The following is a 24,561-nucleotide window of genomic DNA, read 5'->3' as shown; positions in this document are numbered from 1 at the left end:
TGGGGTTTGATTTTAAACGTGAATTTGCCCCTCCTACTGTCTTGGTGGGGCTTCTCTTTTACCCTTGTACGTGGGGTATCACCTCATGGCCGCTCCAGCACACGCAGCCATCGCTGGCTCCAGACAATGCAGTATTATTGAGCGTTAATAAAGAATGAGCTATTAAACCCTGAAAAGTCATGGAAGAATCTTAGATATGTATTATTAAGTGAAAGAAGACAATTTGAAGAGCCTACATGGTTACCTACTGTATATAATATTCTGGTTAGTGGGGAGAGAGGGATGAACAGAGAGTTTTTGAGGCAATGAAACTATTCTGTATGATACTACACAGTGGGTATGTATCATACTTTTGTCAGAACCCATAGTGTGTGCACCACCAGAGTGAACCTTAGCATGAAAGTATAGACTTTGGGTGATAATGATATGTCAGTGTAGTTCATGTGGCAAAATATCAGTATGGTGGGGAATATTGATAGTGGGAGAGGTTGTGTGTGTGGTAGGGAGCAAGAGGTATGTAGGAATGCTGTACTTTCTGCTCAGTTTTGCTGTGAACCCAAAACTGTTCTAAAAAAAAAAGTGTATGAAAAAATAATAAGTCATAAGTAGATGTCTAAGTCACATCTACTTTCTATGAGAAGGAAAAATTGATACAAGGTGAAATCAGAGGCCCTCAGTCTCATTAGAGAATTTGCTAATGTGGACTAAATTAGAAATAGCCTGACCAGGTAGGAGATAACAGGTGATATTTTCCAAATACAGATAACAAAATGGGTGTAGCAGAAAAATATAGAAGTATTTGGGAACTTCACCCTCCTGGTGGCATATGGAAGCAGGCTTTTTGTTAAATTCTTGACCTACTATGCTCTCCAGTTCATTTAGTAGAAGAGAGGAAACAGTGAGTGACAGTGCTAAGTTGTACTTAATTCTGACTCTTAAGAAAATAATTCAGCATATTTTAAAAGGAAGGGCTTATTACATGAAAATGATCTGTCATTCTAGACTGTGACATGCAAGTAAGTGTTCACTAGACATAGTCAAACAGAATTCAAAAAGTTGAAGCATATTTCATAGAGCTTATAAGAAAGAAAAGCACTGAATGAATTGAAGGAAGAGTTCATGAAGCCGTAAATGTCTGCTACATCTTTTTTGTTTTTCCAGCTTCAGTTGCCATTGCTTGGGTACATATTCCATCACAGGTGTAGAGACAGCCCTTACTATAGCCCCTATGAATTGGAACAGGAGACTATCTGAACTGAAGGGAGCCACAGATGGGTTAAACATGAGGGAGACAGACATGGTTGGTAGTAAGTCTTTTAAATACTGCGGTCCAAAAGCTACCTACCAAACCCTTTCTATTGGGAAAACATACATATGCATAGCATACAGAGAAGGTAGGCATCTATTAATAGTTTGCAAATCTGAAAATTGTGCAGTTTTTCCTGTCGCTTTTCAAGAAAAACACATATAACAGAATTGGGAGGTCAGACACTTCTTAGGGTGGCTCTGTGATCCCAGAGAAGTACATTTTCTTTGTATTTTTTGTAAGTAATATATTGAAAGTTATCCATTGTTTTAAGAAGCATGAGCATATATTTTTCCTGACTAGAACTATAGAGACTATGGGAAACTTGACAGGCTGAAGTGCAGGCATACCTCATTTTATTGTGCTTCACTTTATTGCACTGTACAGACATGGCATTTAAAAAAATTGAAGGTCAGATGATAGTTATCACTTTTAAATGACAAAGTTAGCTATGTGCATTTTTTAGCCATAATCCTATTGCAAACTTAATAGGCTGCAGTATGGTGTAAACATAACTTTTATATGCACTGGGAAACAAAAAGTTCATGTGACTGACTTTATTACTATATTCACTTTATAGTGGTGGTCTGGAACCAAACCTGCAATATCTCTGAGCTATGCTTGTACAAGGGATAGTTGCATGATTAAATATAACATGAAATTAAAATGAGACTTCTTCAGAATGTCTCAGTTTTGGCTAAGAACTTCCAAGGTTAGGCAATATAGGTGTCAAAATTACTGCCATATTTTAAGGCAGGGTGCTGGAGTAGCTTTGTACAACATGCTAAGAGACAGAACATTTCTTCCATCAGCATTAGCTCATTTACTGTCTCTCAGCCATGTAAGGGAGAGCAAAGAATTCATGGGGAAGGGCAAAACTGGTTTGAAAGGAGAATTTCTTTGGAGTTGTCAGTGTGCTGTATATGCCTTTCCTACTTCCTGGTAAGAATGATGGAAACACTTAGCCCTCATCTGAAGTCAAGAGAAGAACAACAGTCAAAAAGCTTAAATATTTTCTCTGGAACTTGGAAGACTCAAGGTCTGTTATCTGAAATAAATTTTAAAAAAATTGTGGCTAGAGGCTGGCTAGAACATCTAGTCTAGTGGCAGAATGAAATAGAGCAGTTTAAAGGCGAGAGGGATGCAAATGTGTTTCCATGGACCAAAGGTGGAAACTGCAAAGGGATACAGTTATTAATCCCTTGAAGTTTGTTGATCCTTTGAAGAGTTTAACCAAAGAGATCCATCTGGAGAAGTAAGATGACCCTGGTGGAAGCCAAGGGCTGTCTTAATTGGTCAGTTGTAGAAAGAATCATTCCTTTAAAGGAACTGCAGATAGGACATCCCTATTAGGTCAGAGGATTCTTTGTGAAATCTATAGAAATTCCCCACTCAAGAAGAAATTCAGATTCTAAAGGATGCTATACCCCAAGGACACCAGTGTTAGACATCAGTTGCAACAGTTCTGGTTGTATAAAACGTAGTCTTTTCTTCCAAATGTCTCCTCTTTTCTAGGCTGGACAGTTGAAGGAACTTGAAACAGTAGATAGTATGCAATGAGAAGAGATGGAAGATGGAAGAGAGAAGAAGGAAGCCCCTCATTTCTTCCCTACTGCAGATCTAAATTCCTCTGGTAATAATGGCAGTCAAGCCGTGGTGATGGCCTCTGTCTAGGGTTGGGTTTGATGGTTTAGCCTGCAGCATCCTGAACCTGAGACAAGGAAAATGCTGACCAGATCAGTTCTGCTGCATGGATTTGGGCATAATTTCAAACCATAAATCTCTGAAAGTGTTTTCTAGTTTTCTTGATATTATTAGTTCTTGATATTAATAGTTTTCTGACCTAATATCCTTTTTTTAAAAGTCAAAGTATTTTTTATTTTTACTAAAAGAAAGTTTAAAAGAAATAAGGCAAACCACAACTTAAAGACTTTTTACTCTATTCTTTTCTCCATTTTCTTTTTTTTTTGTTTGTTATTTTATTTTTTAAAATTTATTTATTTTAATTGGAGGTTAATTACTTTACAATATTGTATTGGTTTTGCCATACATCAACATGAATCTGCCACAGGTATACATGTGTTCCCCGTCATGGACCCCCTCCCCGTACCATCCCTCTGGGTCATCCCAGTGCAACAACCCCAAGCATCCAGTATCATGCATCGAACCTGGGCTGGTGATTCATTTCATATATGATATTATACATGTTTCAATGCCATTCTCCCAAATCATCCCACCCCTCCTCCCACAGAGTCCAAAAGACTGTTCTATACATCTGTGTCTCTTTTGCTGTCTTGCATACAGGGTTATATCCTTTTAATAAATTCTTTATCATTATAAATTAATCAGAATTGATTTCTATGACTTGCAATGAAATCAGTCAGTTTGTATCAGGAGTTTGCAAGAAAAGAGACCATCAGGGAAGTGGATCAATCTGGGGATGAAAAACCTGACCTAATGGGGCTGAAAGCAAATGAAAACCCAGTTGATTCTAAGGAGTAGATTAAGTATGCAAGAGTGGAACAGTTGATAAAAAATTAACTCTGATTTCTTGGAAGGAAGTATTGAAGGCAAAGCCTTGGGGGTCACAAGATTTTTGCTATAGAAGAGTATTAAAATAGATGATCATTTAAAGCCTGTGGGCGTAGATGATTTCTTCTGAAAGTGCTGGACAGTTTAATGAAACAGAATGGTAAATTCTGCTACTTAGTGATGTTGAGTATCTAGTTCAACTTCTCTGACATTCTCCTCTCTCTCATCATGGTTGTGAGACGGCTACTGCAGCTCCAGACTGTTGTGCCCTAACATACTATCGAAAGGTAGGAAAGAAAGGATATTTTCTTTTTTTTTCCAATTGAAGTACAGTTGATTTGCAATGCTGTGTTAGTTTCTGGTATATAGCAAAGTGATTCAATTACTATCTATATATGTGTGTATATACATACATACATACATATATATATATATACACATACATACATACATATATATATATATACATACATACATACATATATATATGTAGTTGCTGTTTTTTAATTGCTCAGTAGTATCCAACTCTTTGCAACCCATGGACTGTAGCACACCAGGCTTCCCTGTCCTTCACCATCTCCTGGAGCTTGCTCAAACTCATGTCCATTGAGTCAGTGATCCCATCCATCCATCTCATCCTCTGTCGTCTCCTTCTCTCCTGCCCTCAATCTTTTCTAGCATCACAGTCTTTTCCAATGAGTCAGCTCTTCACATCAGGTGGGCAAAGTATTGGAGCTTAAGCTGCAGCATCAGTCCTTCCAATGAATATTCAGGACTGATTTCCTTTAGGATGGACTGGTTTGATCTCCTTGCAGCCCAAGGGACTCTCAAGAGTCTTCTCCAATACCACACTTCAAAAGCATCAGTTCTTCAGTGCTCAGCCTTCTTTATTGTCCAACTCTCACATCCATACATGACTACTGGAAAAACTCATAGCTTTAACTATACAGACCTTTGTCAGCAAAGTAACGTCTACTTTTTAATACTCTATCTAGTTTTGTCATAGCTTTTCTTCCAAGGAGCAAGTGTCTTTTAATTTCATGGCTGCAGCCACCATCTGCATTGAGTTTGGGGCCCAAGAAAAAAAATCTGTCACTGTTTCCATTGTTTCCCCTTCTATTTTCCATAAAGTGATGGGATTAGATGCCATGATCTTCATTTTCTGAATGTTGAGTTTTAAGCCAGCTTTTTCATTCTCCTCTTTCACCTTCATCAAGAGGTTCTTCAGTTCCTCTTTGATTTTCTGCCATTAAATTGGTGTCTTCTGCATATCTGAGGTTATTGATATTTCTTCTTGCAATCTTGATTCCAGCTTGTGCTTCATCCAGCCTAGTGTTTCTCATGAGGTACTCTGCATATAAGTTAAATAAGCAGGGTGACAATATACAGTCTTAATATACTTCTTCCCCAATTTGAAACCAGTACATTGTTCCATGTCCAATTCTAACTATTGCTTCTTGACCTGCATACAGGTTTCTCAGGAGGCAGGTAAGGGGATCTGGTATTCCCATCTCTTTAAGAATTTTCCACAGTTTGTTGTGATCCACACAGTCAAAGGCTGTAGCATAGTCAGTGAAACAGAAGTAGGTGTTTTTCTCTAGCTTTTTCTATGATCCAGTAGATTCTCTTGCTTTTTCTATGATCCAACAGAAATTGGCAATTTGGTCTTTGGTTCCTCTGTCTTTCTAAATCCATCTTGAACATCAGTGAGTTCTCTCTTCATGTACTGCTGAAGCCTAGCTTGGAGAATTTTGAGCATTACTTTGCTAACATGTGAAATAAGTGCAATTTTGCAGTAGTTGGAACATTCTTTGGCATTGCCTTTCTTTGGGATGTGTGTGTGTGTGTGTGTGTGTGTGTGTGTCCTTATGTGCACACACTAAGTCACCTCAGTCTTGTCCAACTCTTTGCAACCCTATGGACTATAGCCATCCAGTCTCCTCTGTCCATGGGGATTCTCCAGGCAGGAATACAAGAGTGGATTGCCATGCCTTCCTCCAGGGGATCTTCCCGACCCAGGAACTGAGCCCACGTCTCCTACATTTGCAGGCAGGTTCTTTACCACTAGCACCACCTTGGAAGCCCCATATATTTTATATACCAATATACCAATATATTTGCACCAATATATACATATTCTTTTTCATTTTCTATTATGGTTTGTTTCAGGATATTGAATATAACTCCCTGTGCTATACAGTATGACCTTATTATCTATTTTATTTATTTATACAAAATTTTCTTTTATATTGGAATATGGTTGATTAACATTGTTGTGTTAGTTTCAGGTATATAGCAAAGTGATTCAGTTATGCAAGTATCTATTTCAAACTCTTTTCCAATTTTGGTTATTATAGAACATTGAGCAGAGTTCCCTGTGCTATACAGTAGGACCTTGTTATTTATCTTTGTTATATATAGTAGTGTGTATCTGCTAGTTCCAAATTCCTACTTTATCTCTCTCCTACCTTCTTTCCCCTTTGGTAGCCATAAGTTTGTTTTCTATGTCTGAATGTATGTTTCATAAATAAGTTCATTTGTGCCATATTTCAGATTTCATATATAAGTGATATCAGATGGTATGTCTTTTTCTGACTTACTTCATTTAGTATGATGATTTCTAGTTGAATTCATGTTGCTGCAGAGACATACTTTCATTTATTTATTCATTTTTTGGCTGAGTAATATTCCATTGTGTATGTATACTGCATTTATGTTGTTTTTCTGTCTTGGCTATTATCAATATTGCTGCTATTAACCTAAGGGTGCATGTATTGTTTTGAATTAATAGTTTTGTCAGGCTATATACCCAGGAGTGGGATTGCTAGATCATATGGTAATTCTGCTTTTCCTCTTCATGGATCACTGCCTTGTCATGGCAAAGGGGCTTGCATAACTCAATGAAGCTATGAGCCATGCTGTGCAGGGCCACCCAAGACAGACGGGTCATAGTGAGGAGTTCTGACAGAACGTGGTCCACTGGAGAAGGAAATGACAACCCACTCCAGTATTCTTGCCTAGAGAACCCCATGGACAGTATGAAAAAACAAAAAATATGATCCTGGAAGATGAGCCTCTCTGGTCAGAAGGCGTTTGGTATGCTACTGGGGAAGAGTGGAGGGCAGTTACTAGTAGCTTCGGAAAGAATGAAATGATTGGGCCAAAGCGGAAACAGAGCTCAGTTGTGTATGTGTCTGGTGGTGAAAGTAAAGTCCAATGCTATAAAGAACGTTGCATAGGAACCTGGAATATTAGGTCCACAATCAAGGCAAATTGGAAGTGGTCAAGCAGGAGATGGCAAGATTGAACATCAACATCTTAGGACTCGTGAACTAAAATGGACAAGAATTCAGTTGAATTCAGTTCAGTTCAGTTCAGTCACTCAGTCGTGTCGAACTCTTGGCGACCCCATGAATCACAGCACGCCAGGCCTCCCTGTCCATCACCAACTCCCGGAGTTCACTCAGACTCGCGTCCATCAAGTCAGTGATGCCATTCAGCCATCTCATCCTCTGTCGACCCCACTCCTCCTGCCCCCAATCCCTCCCAGCATCAGAGTCTTTTCCAATGAGTCAACTCTTCACATGAAGTGGCCAAAGTACTGGAGTTTCAGCTTTAGCATCATTCCTTCCAAAGAAATCCCAGGGCTGATCTCCTTTAGAATGGACTGGTTGGATCTCCTTGCAGTCCAAGGGACTCTCAAGAGTCTTCTCCAACACCACACTTCAAAAGCATCAATTCTTCGGTGCTCAGCCTTCTTCACAGTCCAACTCTCACATCCATACATGACCACAGGAAAAACCATAGCCTTGACTAGATGGATCTTAGTCAGCAACGTAATGTCTCTGCTTTTGAATATGCTATCTAGGTTGGTCATAACCTTTCTTCCAAGGAGTAAGCATCTTTTAATTTCATGGCTGCAGTCACCATCTGCAGTGATTTTGGAGCCCCCCAAAATAAAGTCTGACACTGTTTCCTCTGTTTCCCCATCTATTTCCATGAAGTGATGGGACCAGATGCCATGATCTTCATTTTCTGAATGTTGAGCTTTAAACCAACTTTTTCACCCTCCTCTTTCACTTTCATCAAGAGGCTTTTTAGTTCCTCTTCACTTTCTGCCATAAGGGTGGTGTCATCTGCATATCTGATATTTATATTATTGAGATTTCTCCTGGCAATCTTGATCCCAGCTTGTCTTTCTTCTAGTCCAGCATTTCTCATGATGTACTCTGCATAGAAGTTAAATACGCAGGGTGACAATATACAGCCTTGACGTACTCCTTTTCCTATTAGGAACCAGTCTGTTGCTGCATGTCCAGTTCTAACTGTTGCTTCCTGACCTGCATACAGATTTCTCAAGAGGCAGGTCAGGTGGTCTGGTATACCCATCTTTTTCAGAATTTTCCACAGTTTCTTGTGATCCACACAGTCAAAGGCTTTGGCATAGTCAATAAAGCAGAAATAGATGTTTTTCTGGAATTCTCTTGCTTTTTCCATGATCCAGTAGATGTTGGCAATTTGATCTCTGGTTCCTCTGCCTTTTCTAAAACCAGCTTGAACATCAGGGTGTTCACGGTTCACGTATTGCTGAAGCCTGGCTTGGAGAATTTTGAGCATTACTTTATAGCATGTGAGATGAGTGCAACTGTGCAGTCGTTTCAGCATTCTTTGGCATTGCCTTTCTTTGGGATGGGAAAGAAAACTGACCTTTTCCAGTCCTGTGGCCACTGCTGAGTTTTCCAAATTTGCTGGCATTTTGAGTGCAGCACTTTCACAGCATCATTTTTCAGGATTTGAAATAGCTCCACTGGAATGCTATCAGCTCCATTAGCTTTGTTCATAGTGATGCTTTCTGAGGTCCACTTGACGTCACATTCCAGGATGTCTGGCTCTAGATGAGTGATCACACCATCGTGATTATCTGGGTCATGAAGATCTTTTTTATACATTTCTTCTGTGTATTCTTGCCACCTCTTCTTAATATCTTCTGCTTCTATTAGGTCCATAATATTTCTGTCCTTTATCGAGCCCATCTTTGCATGAAATGTTCCCTTGGTATCTCTAATTTTCTTGAAGAGATCTCTAGTCTTTCCCATTCTGCTGTTTTCCTCTATTTCTTTGCATTGATCGCTGAGGAAGGCTTTCTTATCTCTTCTTTCTATTCTTTGGAACTCTGCATTCAGATGCTTATATCTTTCCTTTTCTCCTTTGCTTTTCACTTCTCTTCTTTTCACAGCTATTTGTAAGGCCTCCTCAGACAGCCATTTTGCTTTTTTGCATTTCTTTTCCATGGGGACGGTCTTGCTCCCTGTCTCCTGTACAATGTCACAAACCTCATGCCATAGTTCATCAGGCACTCTATCAGATCTAGGCCCTTAAATCTATTTCTCACTTCCACTGTATAATCATAAGGGATTTGATTTAGGTCATACCTGAATGGTCTAGAGGTTTTCTCTACTTTCTTCAATTTAAGTCTGAATTTGGCAATAAGGAGCTCATGATCTGAGCCACAGTCAACTCCTGGTCTTGTTTTTGCTGACTGTATAGAGCGTCTCCATCTTTGGCTGCAAAGAATAGAATCAATCTGATTTCGGTGTTGACCATCTGGTGATGTCCATGTGTAGAATCTTCTCTTGTGTTGTTGGAAGAGGGTGTTTGCTATGACCAGTGCATTTTCTTGGCAAAACTCTATTAGTCTTTGCCCTGCTTCATTCTGCATTCTAAGACCAAATTTGCCTGTTATTCCAGGTGTTTCTTGACTGCCTGTTTTTGCATTCCAGTTCCCTATAATGAAAAGGACATCTTTTTTGGGTGTTAGTTCTAAAAGGTCTTGAAGGTCTTCATAGAACCGTTCACCTTCAGCTTCTTCAGTGTTACTGGCTGGGGCATAGACTTTGATTACGGTGATATTGAATGGTTTGCCTTTAAAATGAACAGAGATCATTCTGCTGTTTTTGAGATTGCATCCACATACTGCATTTTGGACTCTTTTGTTGACCATGATGGCTATTCCATTTCTTCTGAGGGATTCCTGCCCGCAGTAGTAAATGTAATGGTCATCTGAGTCAAATTCACCCATTCCAGTCCATTTTAGTTTCTGATTCCTAGAATGTCGATGTTCACTCTTGCCATCTCCTGTTTGACCACTTCCAATTTGCCTTGATTCATGGACCTGACATTCCAGCTTCCTATGCAATATTGCTGTTTACAGCTCAGACCTCATTTCTATCACCAGTCACATCCAGAGCTGGGTATTGTTTTTGCTTTGGCTCCATCCCTTCATTCTTTATGGAGTTATTTCTCCACTGATCTCCAGTAGCATATTGGGCACCTACTGACCTTCGGAGTTCCTTTTTTGGTATCCTATCATTTTGCCTTTTCATACTATTCATGGGGTTCTCAAGGCAAGAATACTGAAGTGGCTTGCCATTCCCTTCTCCAGTGGACCACATTCTGTCAGACCTCTCTACCATGACCTGCCCGTCCTGGGTTGCCCCTTGGGCATGGCTTAGTTTCATTGAGTTATATTAGCCTGTGGTCCTAGTGTGATTAGATTGACTAGTTTTCTGTGAATGTGTTTTCAGTGTGTCTGCCCTCTGATGCCCTCTTGCAACACCTACCACTAAGCCCAGCTGGCGCACTAAGCGCGCGGCGGAGAGGAGCTACCCTACATCCGAGGTCAGGGGCAGTGGCCGAGAGTGCCAGGCTGTGAAGGTGCAGGAACAGCCGAGAGGAGCCATTCCGAGTCCAAGGCCAGGGTCGGCAGCCGGCAGGGGCCACCCACTTGCAAGGAGCAGTGGCTGCGCTGGTGCAAGAGGGCCTAGAGAAGCTGTCCCACGTTGAAGGACAGGAAGGGCGGCAGTGAGGAGATAGCCTTCGCCCAAGGTAAGGAGCAGTGGCTGCGCTTTGCTGGAGCAGCCGTGAAGTGATACCCCACGCCCAAGGTAAGAGAAACCCTAGTAAGATAGACAAGAATGGGTGAGTTTAATTTGGATAACAATTATATCTACTACTGTGGGCAAGGATCCCTTAGAAGAAATGGGGTATCCCTCATAATCAACAAAAGAGTATGAAATGCAGTATTTGGGTGCAGTGTCAACAAGGACAGAATGATGTTTGTTCGTTTCCAGGGCAAACCATTTGCAATCACAGTACAATATTTCGTTTTCTGAGGAACTCCCATACTGTTTTCCCCAGTGGCTGCACCAGCTTAGATTCCCACCAACAGTGTAGGAGAGTTCTTTTTCCCATATACACACTTTCTAGCATTTGTTATTTGTCAACTTAAAAAAAATTAATTTATTTTCATTGGAGGCTGATTACTTAACAGTATTGTAGTGGTTTTTGCCATACATTAACACGAATCAGCCATGGGTGCACATGTGTCCCCCATCCTGAACCCCCTCCCGCCTCCCTACCCATCCCATCCCTCTGGGTTGTCCCAGTGCACCGGCTTTTTTCATGCATCAAACTTGGACTGGTCATCTATTTCACATATGGTAATGTACATGTTTTAATGCTATTCTCTCAAATCATCCCACTCTTGTCTTCTTCCTCAGAGTCCAAAAGTCTGTTCTTTATATCTGTGCCTCTTTTGCTGTCTAGCATATAGGGTCATCATTACCATCTTTCCAAATTCTATATATGTGCATTAATATACTGTACTGTTTTTTAATGATAGCCATCCTGAATGGTGTGAGGTGGTAACTCTTTGTAGTTTTGATTTGCATTTCTCTAATAATTAGCAGTGTTGAGCATCTTTTCATGTGCCTATTGACCATCTGTATTTTTTTCTTTGGAGAAATGTCCATGTGGTCATGAAGACTTTTATTTTTAAGGTCAGGTTCTGAAATTTTATTATAGTATAAGTAGGCCTATAAAAAGAATTTTATTGATGGAAATGGAGAAAGGGATAAAAATGTTATTTAAAAACAGTAAAATAAAGGACTATTGTTTTCCTTCTTCTATTTTTATTTTACTTTTTGGCCATATTGTGTGGCCTGCAGGATCTTAATTCCCTGACCAGGGATAGAACTTGAGTCACCCTGCAGTGGATACATGGAGTCTTAACTACTGGACCACCAAGAAAGTCTCTCCTTTTTTATTATTAAATGCCTAATATACTTACAAATTCTTTCTAAAAAGACCCTGAAACTTCAGAGAAGAAAAATGGTCTATCCTTGGGTTTAAGTAATAGGATAAGTGCATTCTCGTTTAATGGCATTCCAGAGAGGAAATATTTAGGGCTTTTACACAGTTCAATATTTGTCAACAATGGAGATAATTGACTAAAGAATATACAAATTAACCTGCATTTAATGGTATATGATTCAGAATAGGTGTTTCTCAGACTGCATATGGAATATCGAGTTTAAGAATACTTGACAATATGTAATTAGGAATAAAGAGGACATGGTGGTAAGGGAGAAAGAAGTGTGTTAGGCAGCTTCAGCTAGCAGAGGGGCTGAATTTTGTGATGCTAAATAGGAAAAGGAGTATGTCAAGGCTGTATATTGTCATCCTGGTTATTTATTTTACATGCAGAATACATCATGAGAAATATCAATCACCTCAGATATGCAGATGACACCACCCTTATGGCAGAAAGTGAAGAGGAACTAAAAAGCCTCTTGATGAAAGTGAAAGAGGAGAGTAAAAAGTTGGCCTAAAGCTCAACATTCAGAAAACGAAGATCATGGCATCCGGTCCCATCACTTCATGGGAAATAGGTGGGGAAACAGTGCAAACTGTCAGACTTTATATTTTGGGCTCCAAAATCACTGCAGATGGTGACTGCAGCCATGAAATTAAAGACGCTTACTCCTTGGAAGGAAAGTTATGACCAACCTAGATAGCATATTCAAAAGCAGAGACATTACTTTCCCAACTAAGGTCCATCTAGTCAAGGCTATGGTGTTTCCAGTGGTCATGTATGGATGTGAGAGTTGGACTGTGAAGAAAGCTGAGCGCTGAAGAATTGATGCTTTTGAACTGTGGTGTTGGAGAAGACTCTTGAGAGTCCCTTGGACTGCAAGGAGATCCAACCAGTCCATCCTAAAGGAGATCAGACCTGGGTGTTCATTGGAAGGACTGATGCTGAAGCTGAAATTCCAATACTTTGGTCACCTCATGTGAAGAGTTGACTCATTGGAAAAGACCCTGATGCTGGGAGAGATTGGGGGCAGAAGGAAAAGGGGATGAGATGGCTGGATGGTATCACCGACTTGATGGACATGAGTTTGAGTGAACTCCAGGAGTTGGTGATGGACAGTGAGGCCTGGCATGCTGCCATTCATGGGGTCGCAAAGAGTCAGACACAACTGAGAGACTGAACTGAACTGAGAGAACAGAACTAGGGAGGCAAACTTTAGTTTTAGCCATAAAGAAAAATTTGACCTCTTTGCTATGTACCTAAAGAATATTAAAAATGGCCTTGCCCTCAAAAAGCTGTGGTCCAGTGATTATTTTGAAGACTCAGATTAAATAATGCACATGAAAGTACTTTTAAAAATGTCAATCATGATATATGTGAAAATTGCTGTTGTCTCCCTGAATTCTTTTTCTCAAAGGAAGTGTGTGAAAGTGTTAGTTGCTCAGTAGGGTTCAACTCTGTGACCCTATGGACTGTAGCCTGCCAGGCTCCTCTGTCCACACAATTCTCCAGGCAAGTATACTGGAGTGGGTTGCCATTTCCTACTCCAGGGAATCTTCCCAACCCAGGGATTGAACCCCAGTCTCCCACATTGCAGGCAGATTCTTTACTATCTAAGCCACCAGGGTAGCCCATTTTCTCAAAGAAAATAGATGGAAAGATAGTAAAGAAACAAACACCAGAGGGCATTGTGGTAGCATTTGGAAAACAATGACAGTCCAAGACGTTTGAAGACAGTTAATACATGTTAAAAAATCATTTTTTTTCCTTCTAAGGAGAAGTGATGGTATTGCTTTTATCCAGGTATTATTCACCCTGTTAACTGGCATTCTTAAAGATTTCTAATAATTTCAGGTCACAATATCCTTAAAAAACACACCTGTGTATCTTACTATGTTAGAGAATACAAACCTTTACCTGGTTTTTCATCTCATATTTTTATTTTGGAAGGGTCAAATTCCATTTCAGTTTTGTTTCAGTGGCTTTGTGCCCTAGAAATACTATAACTTGTATTGCTCCTAGTATTTCATAAAGTAACATTTTAGGGAATTTTCCGGTGGTTGGTCCAATGATTAGGACTTGGAGCTCCCACTGCTAGTTAGATCCTACAAGCCAAGAGGCACAGCCAAAAAAAAAAAAACAAAAAACAAAAAACAAAAAACAAAAAACAAAAACCGGTAACATTTTGGAGAGGGATGAATTGAGAGTTTGGGGCTAGCAGATGCAAATTATTATATGTAGCATGGATAAACAACAAGGTCCTCCTGGATAGCACAGGGAAATATATTCAATATCCTATAATAAACCATAATGAAAAAGCAAAAATTTTTAAAGTAACATTTAAAAAGTAACAGATGACTATTAGAGCCCTCAAGAAAACCATACAGTTGTCAGTAGTTTGCAGATTATTTTTTATGTCTCTAAAGTGCAGGTTTTAAATGGAAGTTTTCTGCATATTAGCAAATGAATTATTGTTGCATGATTTTTATTGTTTCTGGAGTATTCTGTAAAAACTCAGCATTATTTCTTACCTTAAGAGGGGCTATTTGGATAACTTTGACATTAGATGTACATTTTGGAGAATTATGCTATTTAAATTCACTAGTAATTTCAACTGGGGACCTGGATGAGAAAAAAGGCCTTTGCTGCTAAAGGAATGATAATGGTTAAGCCTTAAACCCCATATATATCACCCTGAGTTTTCACTGATTTCGTAAATATTCCCAGCATCTTTGTTAGGAATAATGAGACTTTTTTTGTTTTTCAAATCAAAGAAGCAGACATGGAAAAGTAGAAGACTGATAGAGGCAGGGATGGTGAGCATGAGTGTTTGGAGAGAGAGAGGGAAACTACTGCTTCACAGCTTAGTTAATTGTTATTAACCTAGTTATTAATTTTACTAATTAACTTTAGCAGTTAATAGTTTTAATTAATTAATTTACTAATTAAAAATAAAATTCCTAATGGCTATTCTAAGTTTTTAGGGTTAGATTTGCATTTCTCTATATAGGAAAAAAAGAGGGGTATAGAAATGTTTTGGAAATTTTTCATTCAAAAGGTCTAATACAAACTATTTGGAGACTTGTTGAAGGAGGAAACAGACAGAACAGGCTCCATCTTGAAAGCGGGACTCCACCTTGGGCTGGACTGTGGACTTATGCCCAGTATCTATGGAGACGACATACCAACTAGAAAACCAGACCCTCACCCCCTCCATGGAAGAGCCCCAAGGATCGTACCTAGACTCTCCGTTACCTAAAAGAATACCCTAATTATCTGTGTAACCAAATAGAATCATAAATTCTATTATGCTTATTGGGGTATGACCACAGGCCTATTGTTAATTGTCCACTGTTAACTACCTAGGCTTAAGGCATATGAATCACAGGTTAACTTTGATTGTATCTTTCTTTTCATTTGTTCAGACTAATTTCAGGGAATTTAGGGAGGCAGGTTTGGGTGGGTACACTTAGGGTATATAGTGAAGTCAAGTTGCTCAGTCGTGTCCAGCTCTTTGCAACCCCATGGACTATGGCCTACCAGGCTCCTCTGTCCATGGGATTTTCCAGGCAATAGTACTGGAGTGGATTGCCATTATATATAAGGTTTTCACAAAAACTGGTCGGGGTCCTTGGCTAAGAGGAGACTCTGCCTTGGGCCTGCCGGTGTAATAAACTGCACTCTGCTATCTGCATTGTCCTTCTGAGTGAGTTCGTTTCCTGGAACGTGTGGCTACAACATTGTGAGGATAAATTTTGGTATCAGACACCATGTATCCATTGAGCATTTCTAATAGAAGGGTGGATTCAAGGATTGTTCTACCTTTAAGGAGCTTACCAACATAGACTTGAAAATAACAATGGAAGAAGCTGCATGTGGTAAGGTTTCACTAAAGACACTAAGAGCCAAAGGAGATCAGGGAATAAATACAGCTTTGTGGCTGCCAAGATCTGAGAGGAGGTGGGTCTCAAGCTAGACCTGGGAAGGACTGAGGAAGCCAAGGAGAGGAGGGCAGGGCATGAGGAGAAGGAAGAGAACTAACATAGGAAATAGCATGAGAAAGGGCAACCACACATGGGGTGCATCCTATTCCCCACAATGCCGACAAAGGGAGCCTTTACTGATGGATCGACTGGCTGCTATTTCTAATGAGAGAATTTAAATAAAGACAAATAAAAGTTTCTACTTTGAGATATTACTACCTTCCTCAGCCAAAACTTCAGAGAAGTTTATCTTCTCTCAGAGTTCAGTGTGTTGTAAACATTAAAAACAAACAAACAAAACCCCAAACTGGTAGATTTCAGAAATTATGCTAAACTGAGAAATAGTCTTTGTTTCTCTGATCTGAATTATTATCTATCTTAAACTGTCCAACAAACAAACAAAACCCCAAACTGGTAGATTTCAGAAATTATGCTAAACTGAGAAATAGTCTTTGTTACTCTGATCTGAATTATTATCTATCTTAAACTGTCCATTGTAAAATCTGTTAATATAACAGTTTGAAAACTCTCATTTTGCTTTTCATATAAATCTTATTGTCTATTATGTCCTGCAACTATTAGCTTTATTTACATTTATAATAAGTACATTGTTCTTTGTCATTTCTAGTTGAATATAGAAAATAGATTAATATGAATTATTAACAGATTATTTAGTACAAATTTAGTAAATAGATGTTCACATTGTACATTGTGATCATTCTGAAATAAGAAAGGGGACTTATTTAATAAAAACAGAAATTAGAGAGTATAAATATATTTTCTAAAAAAAATATATATACACTTATTTATATAGTTTCTGATATCCCACTACTTGTGATTATAGTTCACAGTGGTGAAGTGGAGCTAAGAGAAATGAACAGGTATTAAAATTATTTAGCAGCTAATTAGGGAAGAATAGCTTGTTACTTATTTTAAATTGTGTTACATAATGATGCGTGTTTTAAAGATATATGTATCTTATTACAGTGTACATATCAATAATGATTTTTTTCTGGTAAAAAGATTTTTATTATGGAAAAATGAAAACATATACAACAGTAGAGAGAGCAGTATAATGAAATCCCATATATCTCTCACCCCACCTAAAAAATTATAAACATATAGACAATCTAGTTTAATTTGTGACCCCTTCATTCCCCACTTCCAGCTCTCAGAACTAGTTTTAAACAATATCCAAACATCATATGACTCTCTTCACAAACATATCAACTATTAAGCTTATTTAACATAGGAAATATTGATGTATTTTATAGATGCAAATGCTATAATTTTTATAGCTATTTAATATTGGGTGTTACCTGTAAATATCTGTTTAAACTGATGGCTATCATTATTCATCATATCAGGTAATGGATTAACCAGACAGGTTCAGATTTAGTCAGCTAGTATTCCAAATTGTTCCTGGTGTTGTCAAAAAAGCAGGACTGTCCGAATGCTGTTAATAATAATAAAACAACAATCAGTATAATTTGCATGGTAAATTTCACCAAAATCCACAAATAATTTTTTTTGTTTGTTTCAAGATTGGGTTTAATATTTCTGTATAGATACCTACTTTGCTAAGCCTAATTTCTTTTATCTTGTCACCCACTTCCATTCATGACATTACTAATGTTTCATATGGTGTTAGTAACCTGGGGAAAAATTGGAGACCCTCACTTGACTCTGGGCAAAGTTCTTGCTGCCCACTGGTGTTATAAAGAAGTAGAGTACTCCACTACAGTGGAGACTGTAGTGTGATTTTTGTCTTGGGGTAATTGTTCTTGGCTCTCCTGTAGCTTAGAGGAAACTGGGCATCAAAAAAAATTAGTGGTTGATGTGTTGGAATGCTGCTTTCAGAGAATTCAAAGATTTCTTCTCCTTCAATATATGCAGTCTTCTCCTGGACCTTACTGTTGGAGCTGTGAAATCCCTGGCATCAGCAGGTTGCCAGCATACATACTGTTTTCACCCAGGACCTGGAGCTACACCTTCCGATGGAAGGAGAACTTCTGTGGCCTTTCTGCACTATAAGTCAGGGTCAGTGTATCTTGAGAGGCCAGCTGGGTGCTGTGTTCCCTCCACTACCTTGCTACTATGCAGTTAGTATGGCAGGAGGGTCTAACCGCAATTGTACTTCTTGTTCCTGTATGGTATCAGCATACCTGGATGTATCAGCATCCCTGGGGAGGCCCATCCTCTGCCTTCTCTTTTGCCACCTTTCTAGCTGTGTGGGCAGTCAACTGGTTTTCTTGGTGAGCCAGGGGGAAGCCGGAGACCTCATTCAGGTGGTCTACCCCTTGGCCTCCATTCTCCACTGATTATCAGGCCTACATGGTATAGTGCGGGAGTCTTGCCCAGGTATTGGTAAAGTAGTGCAACATTTTCCGTTTGGCTGCTCTTAGTAGTCTTGTGGATATATGCCATGACTGAGAAAAGAGTGCTGGAGGAGCTATGAATGCCAGTAAGGCTCTAAAGGGAAAGTGAAAGTTGCTCAGTCATGTCCAAGGCTCTGCAACCCCATGGACTGCAGCCTGCCAGGCTCCTCTGTCCATGGAATTCTCCAGACCACAATACCGGAGTGGATAACTGTTCTCTTCTCCAGGGGATCTTCCCAACCCAGGGGTCAAACCCAGGTGTCCCACATTGCAGGCAGATTCCTTACCATCTGAGTCACTAGAGGAGCCCAGTAAGGCCCTAAATCCTAATCCAACTCCTAATGTGATGAATACTACTTACAGGGTTATTGAGATTGTACAAGATATTGTGGGGCTTACACACTAAATTACTCTGTGTAGCTTAAAGAATAATGCTTATTTTTCCTGTTTTTTTCTCTAGAAAATCTTCACTTTGCAATAGCTAGGAAGTAAAGCAACTTTATATCTGTATGGATTAGTTTCAGGTTAGCTCCTAACCACTGTTAGGATCCCAGAAAAAGACTGAGTGAAGTCAAGATATTAGGAAAAGTGTGGACAGGGAGAGACCTTGTGAAAAGGAAGGAAGGAGAGCCCAGAAAGAGCAGCGAGTGGGAAGGGACTCATGAGAAGGAACAGAATGCAGATAGTCATAAACCGAACTAAAGGATCCCTGGGAGGTGGCTCAGACAGAGCCCACACATTCCACCCCTGTGCTGCTGTCATTCGCTGGACTTCTTTCTTTTGCAGAAAGAGCTCTGCAACTTTAAAATAGAGGTCTAAAAGCAAGGGCTATGACAGATAGTTATGGTCATTGTCAGTGCCCACAGATAATTAGAAACATTTGGGAGAAAGAACTACCTCTACCTAACTCTTAAAACACAACCATGTGTGCAATGTTACAGCTCAATTGTAGGCACGATTTTCTGGCAGAATCGACTGCCTCCTGGAAGAGCAGAGGCCTTTGCCCACCTGTAGACAAGATGTCTCTCTCATTGGGCTTGTCATTACTCTTGATACAGAAGATGTCTTATGTGGCCAGTTCAGTATAACTCAGGGGTGTCCAGGTCTCTGCCTTTGATGTAGTTTGATGTATTTCTGGTAGTATTCTGGATTTAGATCTTTATCCATAGGCTCCTTCTGTGAGTGTTTTACAGGACTGGACAGCTGCGTGTCCACCGTGAAGGCCTCAGGGTAGAGGTATATGCACTTTCACCCACTTGATATTGAATGACATGCTTGGTAACTGAACCGTAGGGAACTCGGCCATCCAGGTGCTCAAGCTGCTCTGTGATCTTGGGAATTTCTTGTTGCCTCATTTCAGTCAGATACGCACAGCTTGTGTAGACTTTTTACTTTTCCTCCATCAGCTGAGTTTTTGGTGGGAACTCAAATCTCTCATAGTCTTGATCATACCACTGCTTGTGGATATAGGTCTCCCTATCATCCTCTGCCATCAGGGCATCAGAATCCATGCCCCCTCCAAGGCCTAGTTTTCTGACAGGACTTTCTAGACCTTTACTTTGCTGTGAATGTGTGAAAAGCTACATGTCCTCACATTTGCCTACTAGGAACAGCTCCAAGAGGTCTGATGTGATATCATCCAGGTACTGTCTGCACTGAATGCACTTCAGAGGGTGGGTCTTGGAGGACACCACTGTTTTAGTTTGAGCTGTTTTTTCTTTTTCTCAGTTGGGTCTTTGGATGTAGTTTTCCATCTCTTCTCCTCTCTGCTGGCACTTTAATCTTGGACTTCCAGTTTCCAGAATTTTTCATCCTCATCTTTGTAATGAGAAACTTGTGATTTTACTCTTTCAGGGTATTTTTCTTCATGTCTCTGGCAGCTAGAGTCTTTGGGTTGTCTTTTGTGTTTCTTTCCATCTTTCTCATCTCCTTTATCCATTTCAGCCTGAACTTCTGGTTCTGTGTGGCTCCTCCTTAGATTTCTGTTTAGGTGTTGGTTCTTTGCTTGACTTCTAAATCTCTTCATGTCTTTGTTCTTCCATTTCCAAGTGTGTTTACGGGTTTTACTCTTTCTGGTTCTTCTGCAGCAAGTGGTCTAGCAACTGGTTCTCTGGATGTGACTTTATGTCTTTTTTCCTCTTGGTCCTTTTCTTCTTCATTGACAAAACTGTCCAATTTTGGTCTTTCAATTTCTTCCTCAGGTCTCCTTGTGAAATGAGATGTGATGGTGGTCTGCCTGCTAGTTTGCCTTATAATCCTGGGTGGGCCTAAACTTTGTTTCTCATCAGACTTGCTTTTTCTCAGTATACAAAGTTTAGAAACGAGTTTGGGGGACTCGTTTTCCTCTGCTGTTCTCATTCTGCAGTCTTTACCCAGTTACTAGGGATCCCATAATTGGGACACTTTTATAAATCAGTTCTTAGGGTCTATGCCAGGAGAGCACAATATAGCTGAAATTGTAGACTTGAATTACTTACAGGATACCCATGACAAACCTAGAAAATGAGAAAGTTGGGAGATCCTTGAAGTATTGGACATCTGCCCCCCACTGCTCACATTTTCATGGTTTTCATTTGAATCTAGACATCCATTCACTTCCCAACTGAAAGCCTGAGCTCTGTTCTCGAAGGACAGATCTTTATATAAAAAGGATTTGATTTTACCCAAGTAGCCCTCCACTGATAATTCTTCTGTATGTAATTTACATAGTCACATAACTGCTTCTTTATTTCTGTTTGCAGAAATTCATGCAAGAGATTCAGTTTCTTCTTCACACATTCCTTTTCTGTGAAGCTATCTGAAAGCACAGGGAGTCTGCTCTCAAACTGCAAAGAAAATTATCTTCACCTCACTCAGCAGGGATGATTTCCTTTCTTTTTATTGACGTTCCTTTTGATATGTCGCAGTGAACACATTTGCAAATTAGGAAGTTCATATAGTAGAGATATTTTCTCAGGTTTCTTCCTCAGGAAATATCCTGGGTCTTCACACTGTGGACCTATTTTCTTCTTTTGCAACATTTATTCTCTGCTTCAGATTCCTGTCATTTAACTGTATGGTTTTCCCCTGCCTCTTTTGTGATATATTTTCTTTTTGTTGCCTTTTTGCATTTTCTCTATTCAATACTGTTCCTGGTGTTTTGTCCTTTGCTCCCGTTGACCTGTGCTGTGGTTATTTTAACCAAAATCATTGATCCTAGTCTTGCTCCCCAGTTACTAGGGATCCCATAATTGGGACACTTTTATAAATCAGTTCTTAGGGTCTATGCCAGGAGAGCACAATATAGCTGAAATTGTAGACTTGAATTACTTACAGGATACCCATGACAAACCTAGAAAATGAGAAAGTTGGGAGATCCTTGAAGTATTGGACATCTGCCCCCCACTGCTCACATTTTCATGGTTTTCATTTGAATCTGATAATGAAGGACCTGGAGTGGGCCCTCTATGTCAATTGCAGACCACAGTGATTCCAGATCCAGGGCAATAATGTACCAAAGGAACCTGACATTATAATCTAGAAATCACTCTCTCTCCAGAGTAGTCCCAACTGAGTTAAAAATTGTTTACAAAGGGGAAAATGTGTGTCAGTTTATACCATCACTCTATTTTGGAACAGTGTATGGAAATCAACTCTGAATATTCATTGGAAGGACTGATGCTGAAGCTGAAGCTCCAATACTTTGACCACCTGATGTGAAGAGCTGACTCATTGGAAAAGACCTTTCTGCTGGGAAAGATTGAGGGCAGGAAGAGAAGTGGGTGACAGAGGATGAGATGGTTAGATGGCATCCCTGACTCAATGGACATAACTTTGAGCAAAGAGAGAATGAATTAGTGAAAGAGAGAGAAGATAGTGAGAGACAGTGAAAGACTGTCTGGGGAGATAGTGAAAGACAAGGGAAGCCTAGTGTGGTGCAGTCCATGGAGTCACAAAGAATCAGACATGACTTAATATACTCCATGTATATTTGGGAGATAGAGTAGGAAGCTTTTCTTTTTTCCAAATGGCCACTATTTAATCTTTTAAGGGCTTTGAGTACTTTTGATAATGTGGAAGTGTCAGAAAAGAAAAACTGGTTAGTTTTCAACATCAAATGAAAATAGAATCATTGTAAAGATTTTTCAGACTACTCACTCATCTGGTAATTTACCTTTTTCCTTGGTACATTAGGTCAAATGCCTCATTGACTTTGTCAAAAGGCAGAGTATGGGAAACCAATGCATCCAAATCCAATTTCTTATTCTTGTAGTCAGCAGCCAGCTTTGGAACAGAAGTGACACTTTTCCAACCTGTAATTGCCCAAAATGTCAAATAAACACATGGATCTTGACATGAAGGGATAGTTTAACCGGTGTTTGTCAAATGAACGAAATTTTTAGGTCAGATATGGGTTGTTTCAAATAGATTATCCTCCTGCCATCTTTAATTATTTTTTTTGTATTTTTAATCTATTAAATTTTTTCTTCAAGAGAAAAATCCAAGATTATTTTCTATTTCTAGATAAGAAATTATCTCAGTTTGATCCAAGTCTACCTTTTGTTCCCCTATGTTGGTCTATTTTAATGTAAATTGAATTTCAATTTGCAAATTACAGTTATCCTTCTATAAAAATTCTGTTTACTTTCAAGTAACCAATAGAATAAATAGCTTTCATGTAGTCTTCAGATATGTTCTAGGCACTCAATATTTTTTAAAAATAATTTTTCTTTCCTTTCAGTAACCTTCATTATGATAATTTGAGTACTACTGTGAAGAAAAAAGAAAACAAAAACTGACCACCAAAGCTTGTTCCAGTTAGAGTGCGGCCCATTAATAGCTCCATTGCAGAAACATTCAATCCACTGTCATTAACATTTACTGCAATGATAGTGCATACTCCCCAGCCTACTGTTACACTGTCCAGGGCTGCTCTCTGGAAGGTCAAACAAAAAAAGATTAGCTGAGTAGGTAGAAAAGTAGAACATGAACTGCAATGTGGGTGTGTTCAATGCTTCCGGGAAAATTTACACAACTCTGCATTATGACCTTATGGTCATAATATAGACTGAGACTTTCACTTATGTTCTGTTTCAGATAGCACATCCAATAAAATTCTGAACACCATCAAAAATGATATTTAAACAAAACAAAACATATTTTACTCTGTTTAATACCACAGTAATGCTGAACCTATAGTGTATTTCATTGTATGTCAAGAAAAATACACATAGATCTATAGATGATATTGTAAACTCGATTCAACAAGTTTTTGACCATCTACAATGGAACATGCAAAGATATTTGCAATTCCAGAGGCTTAGGATCCAAATTAAGTCATGAAGAGAGAGTGAATAAGTAAATATGAGGCATATACTGTAAACTTAATAGATCTCAATGTAGGATAAATTAAAAGAAATATTATTGAAAATAGAAGACAAAACAGTTAAACGGAAAATGACAGTGGCTGCTGCTCATCAAACATTTCATCTGCTTCCCTATAGTTTTTAGCTCTCCTGTGGTTACATACAGTCATATGACTAGTTCTGGGCTACCGGCCAGAGTAATGTGTTCCATTTCCTGGCCAAAATGGAAAAGCCGGTGGGCAACCTGCCAGCTATCCCTTCAGCTCTAACAACCAGGAGAACCTCGTGTTAAGATTGTAAAGCCATAAATTAGAACTTCCTTCATTGCCAAGTCACCACATGGAAAACAGGGACCCAGAGGATTTGCACTGATCTTTGCATGATAGAAGAAAAAATATTGTTATCTTAACCCACTGCAGGTTTGGAGTGAATATGAAATGCCAAGATTGAAAACATAAATAAGTTTAAGAAAAATATAAACTTGTGGATGGCCATTCCACGTAGAAGCCCTGTGGTATAGTCGAATATTTAAAAATCTTTTGAGACTGATGTCATAGAAGAAAAGCATAAGATGCTTTTGAACTGTGGTGTTGGGGAAGACTCTTGAGAGTCCATTGGACTGCAAGGAGATCCAACCAGTCCATTCTCAAGATCAGCCCTGGATTTCTTTGGAAGGAATGATGCTAAAGCTGAAACTCTAGTACTTTGGCCACCTCATGCAAAGAGTTGACTCATTGGAAAAGACTCTGATGCTGGGAGGGATTGAGGGCAGGAGGAAAAGGGGACGACAGAGGATGAGATGGCTGGATGGCATCACAGACTCGATGGACGTGAGTTTGAGTGAATTCCAGGAGTTGGTGATGGA

The 24,561-nt window shown here is 39.4% G+C and overlaps 1 protein-coding gene across 2 annotated transcripts in view; it reads right to left on the bottom strand.

The window, feature by feature from the left end:
* LOC102173738 (alcohol dehydrogenase 4) overlaps positions 16,966 to 24,561 on the bottom strand; it is a 40,430-nt gene continuing 32,834 nt past the window's right edge. The window contains exons 7-9 of one of the 2 annotated variants that reach the window (XM_018049288.1): positions 23,131 to 23,266; positions 22,505 to 22,643; positions 16,967 to 17,429 (exon numbers count right to left, since the gene is read on the bottom strand). In XM_018049288.1, coding sequence (XP_017904777.1) covers positions 17,405 to 17,429; positions 22,505 to 22,643; positions 23,131 to 23,266 — 300 coding nt within the window. In that variant the 3' untranslated portion in view covers positions 16,967 to 17,404. Of the gene's footprint in view, positions 17,430 to 22,504; positions 22,644 to 23,130; positions 23,267 to 24,561 lie in introns of both variants that reach the window. The other variant, XM_018049289.1, reaches the window with a different exon arrangement.

Source organism: Capra hircus, chromosome 6 (genome assembly GCF_001704415.2).
Source record: "Capra hircus breed San Clemente chromosome 6, ASM170441v1, whole genome shotgun sequence".
NCBI lineage: Eukaryota > Metazoa > Chordata > Mammalia > Artiodactyla > Bovidae > Capra > Capra hircus.
Note: the sequence above shows the minus strand (reverse complement) of the source record. Positions and strands in the feature narration are given on the sequence as shown.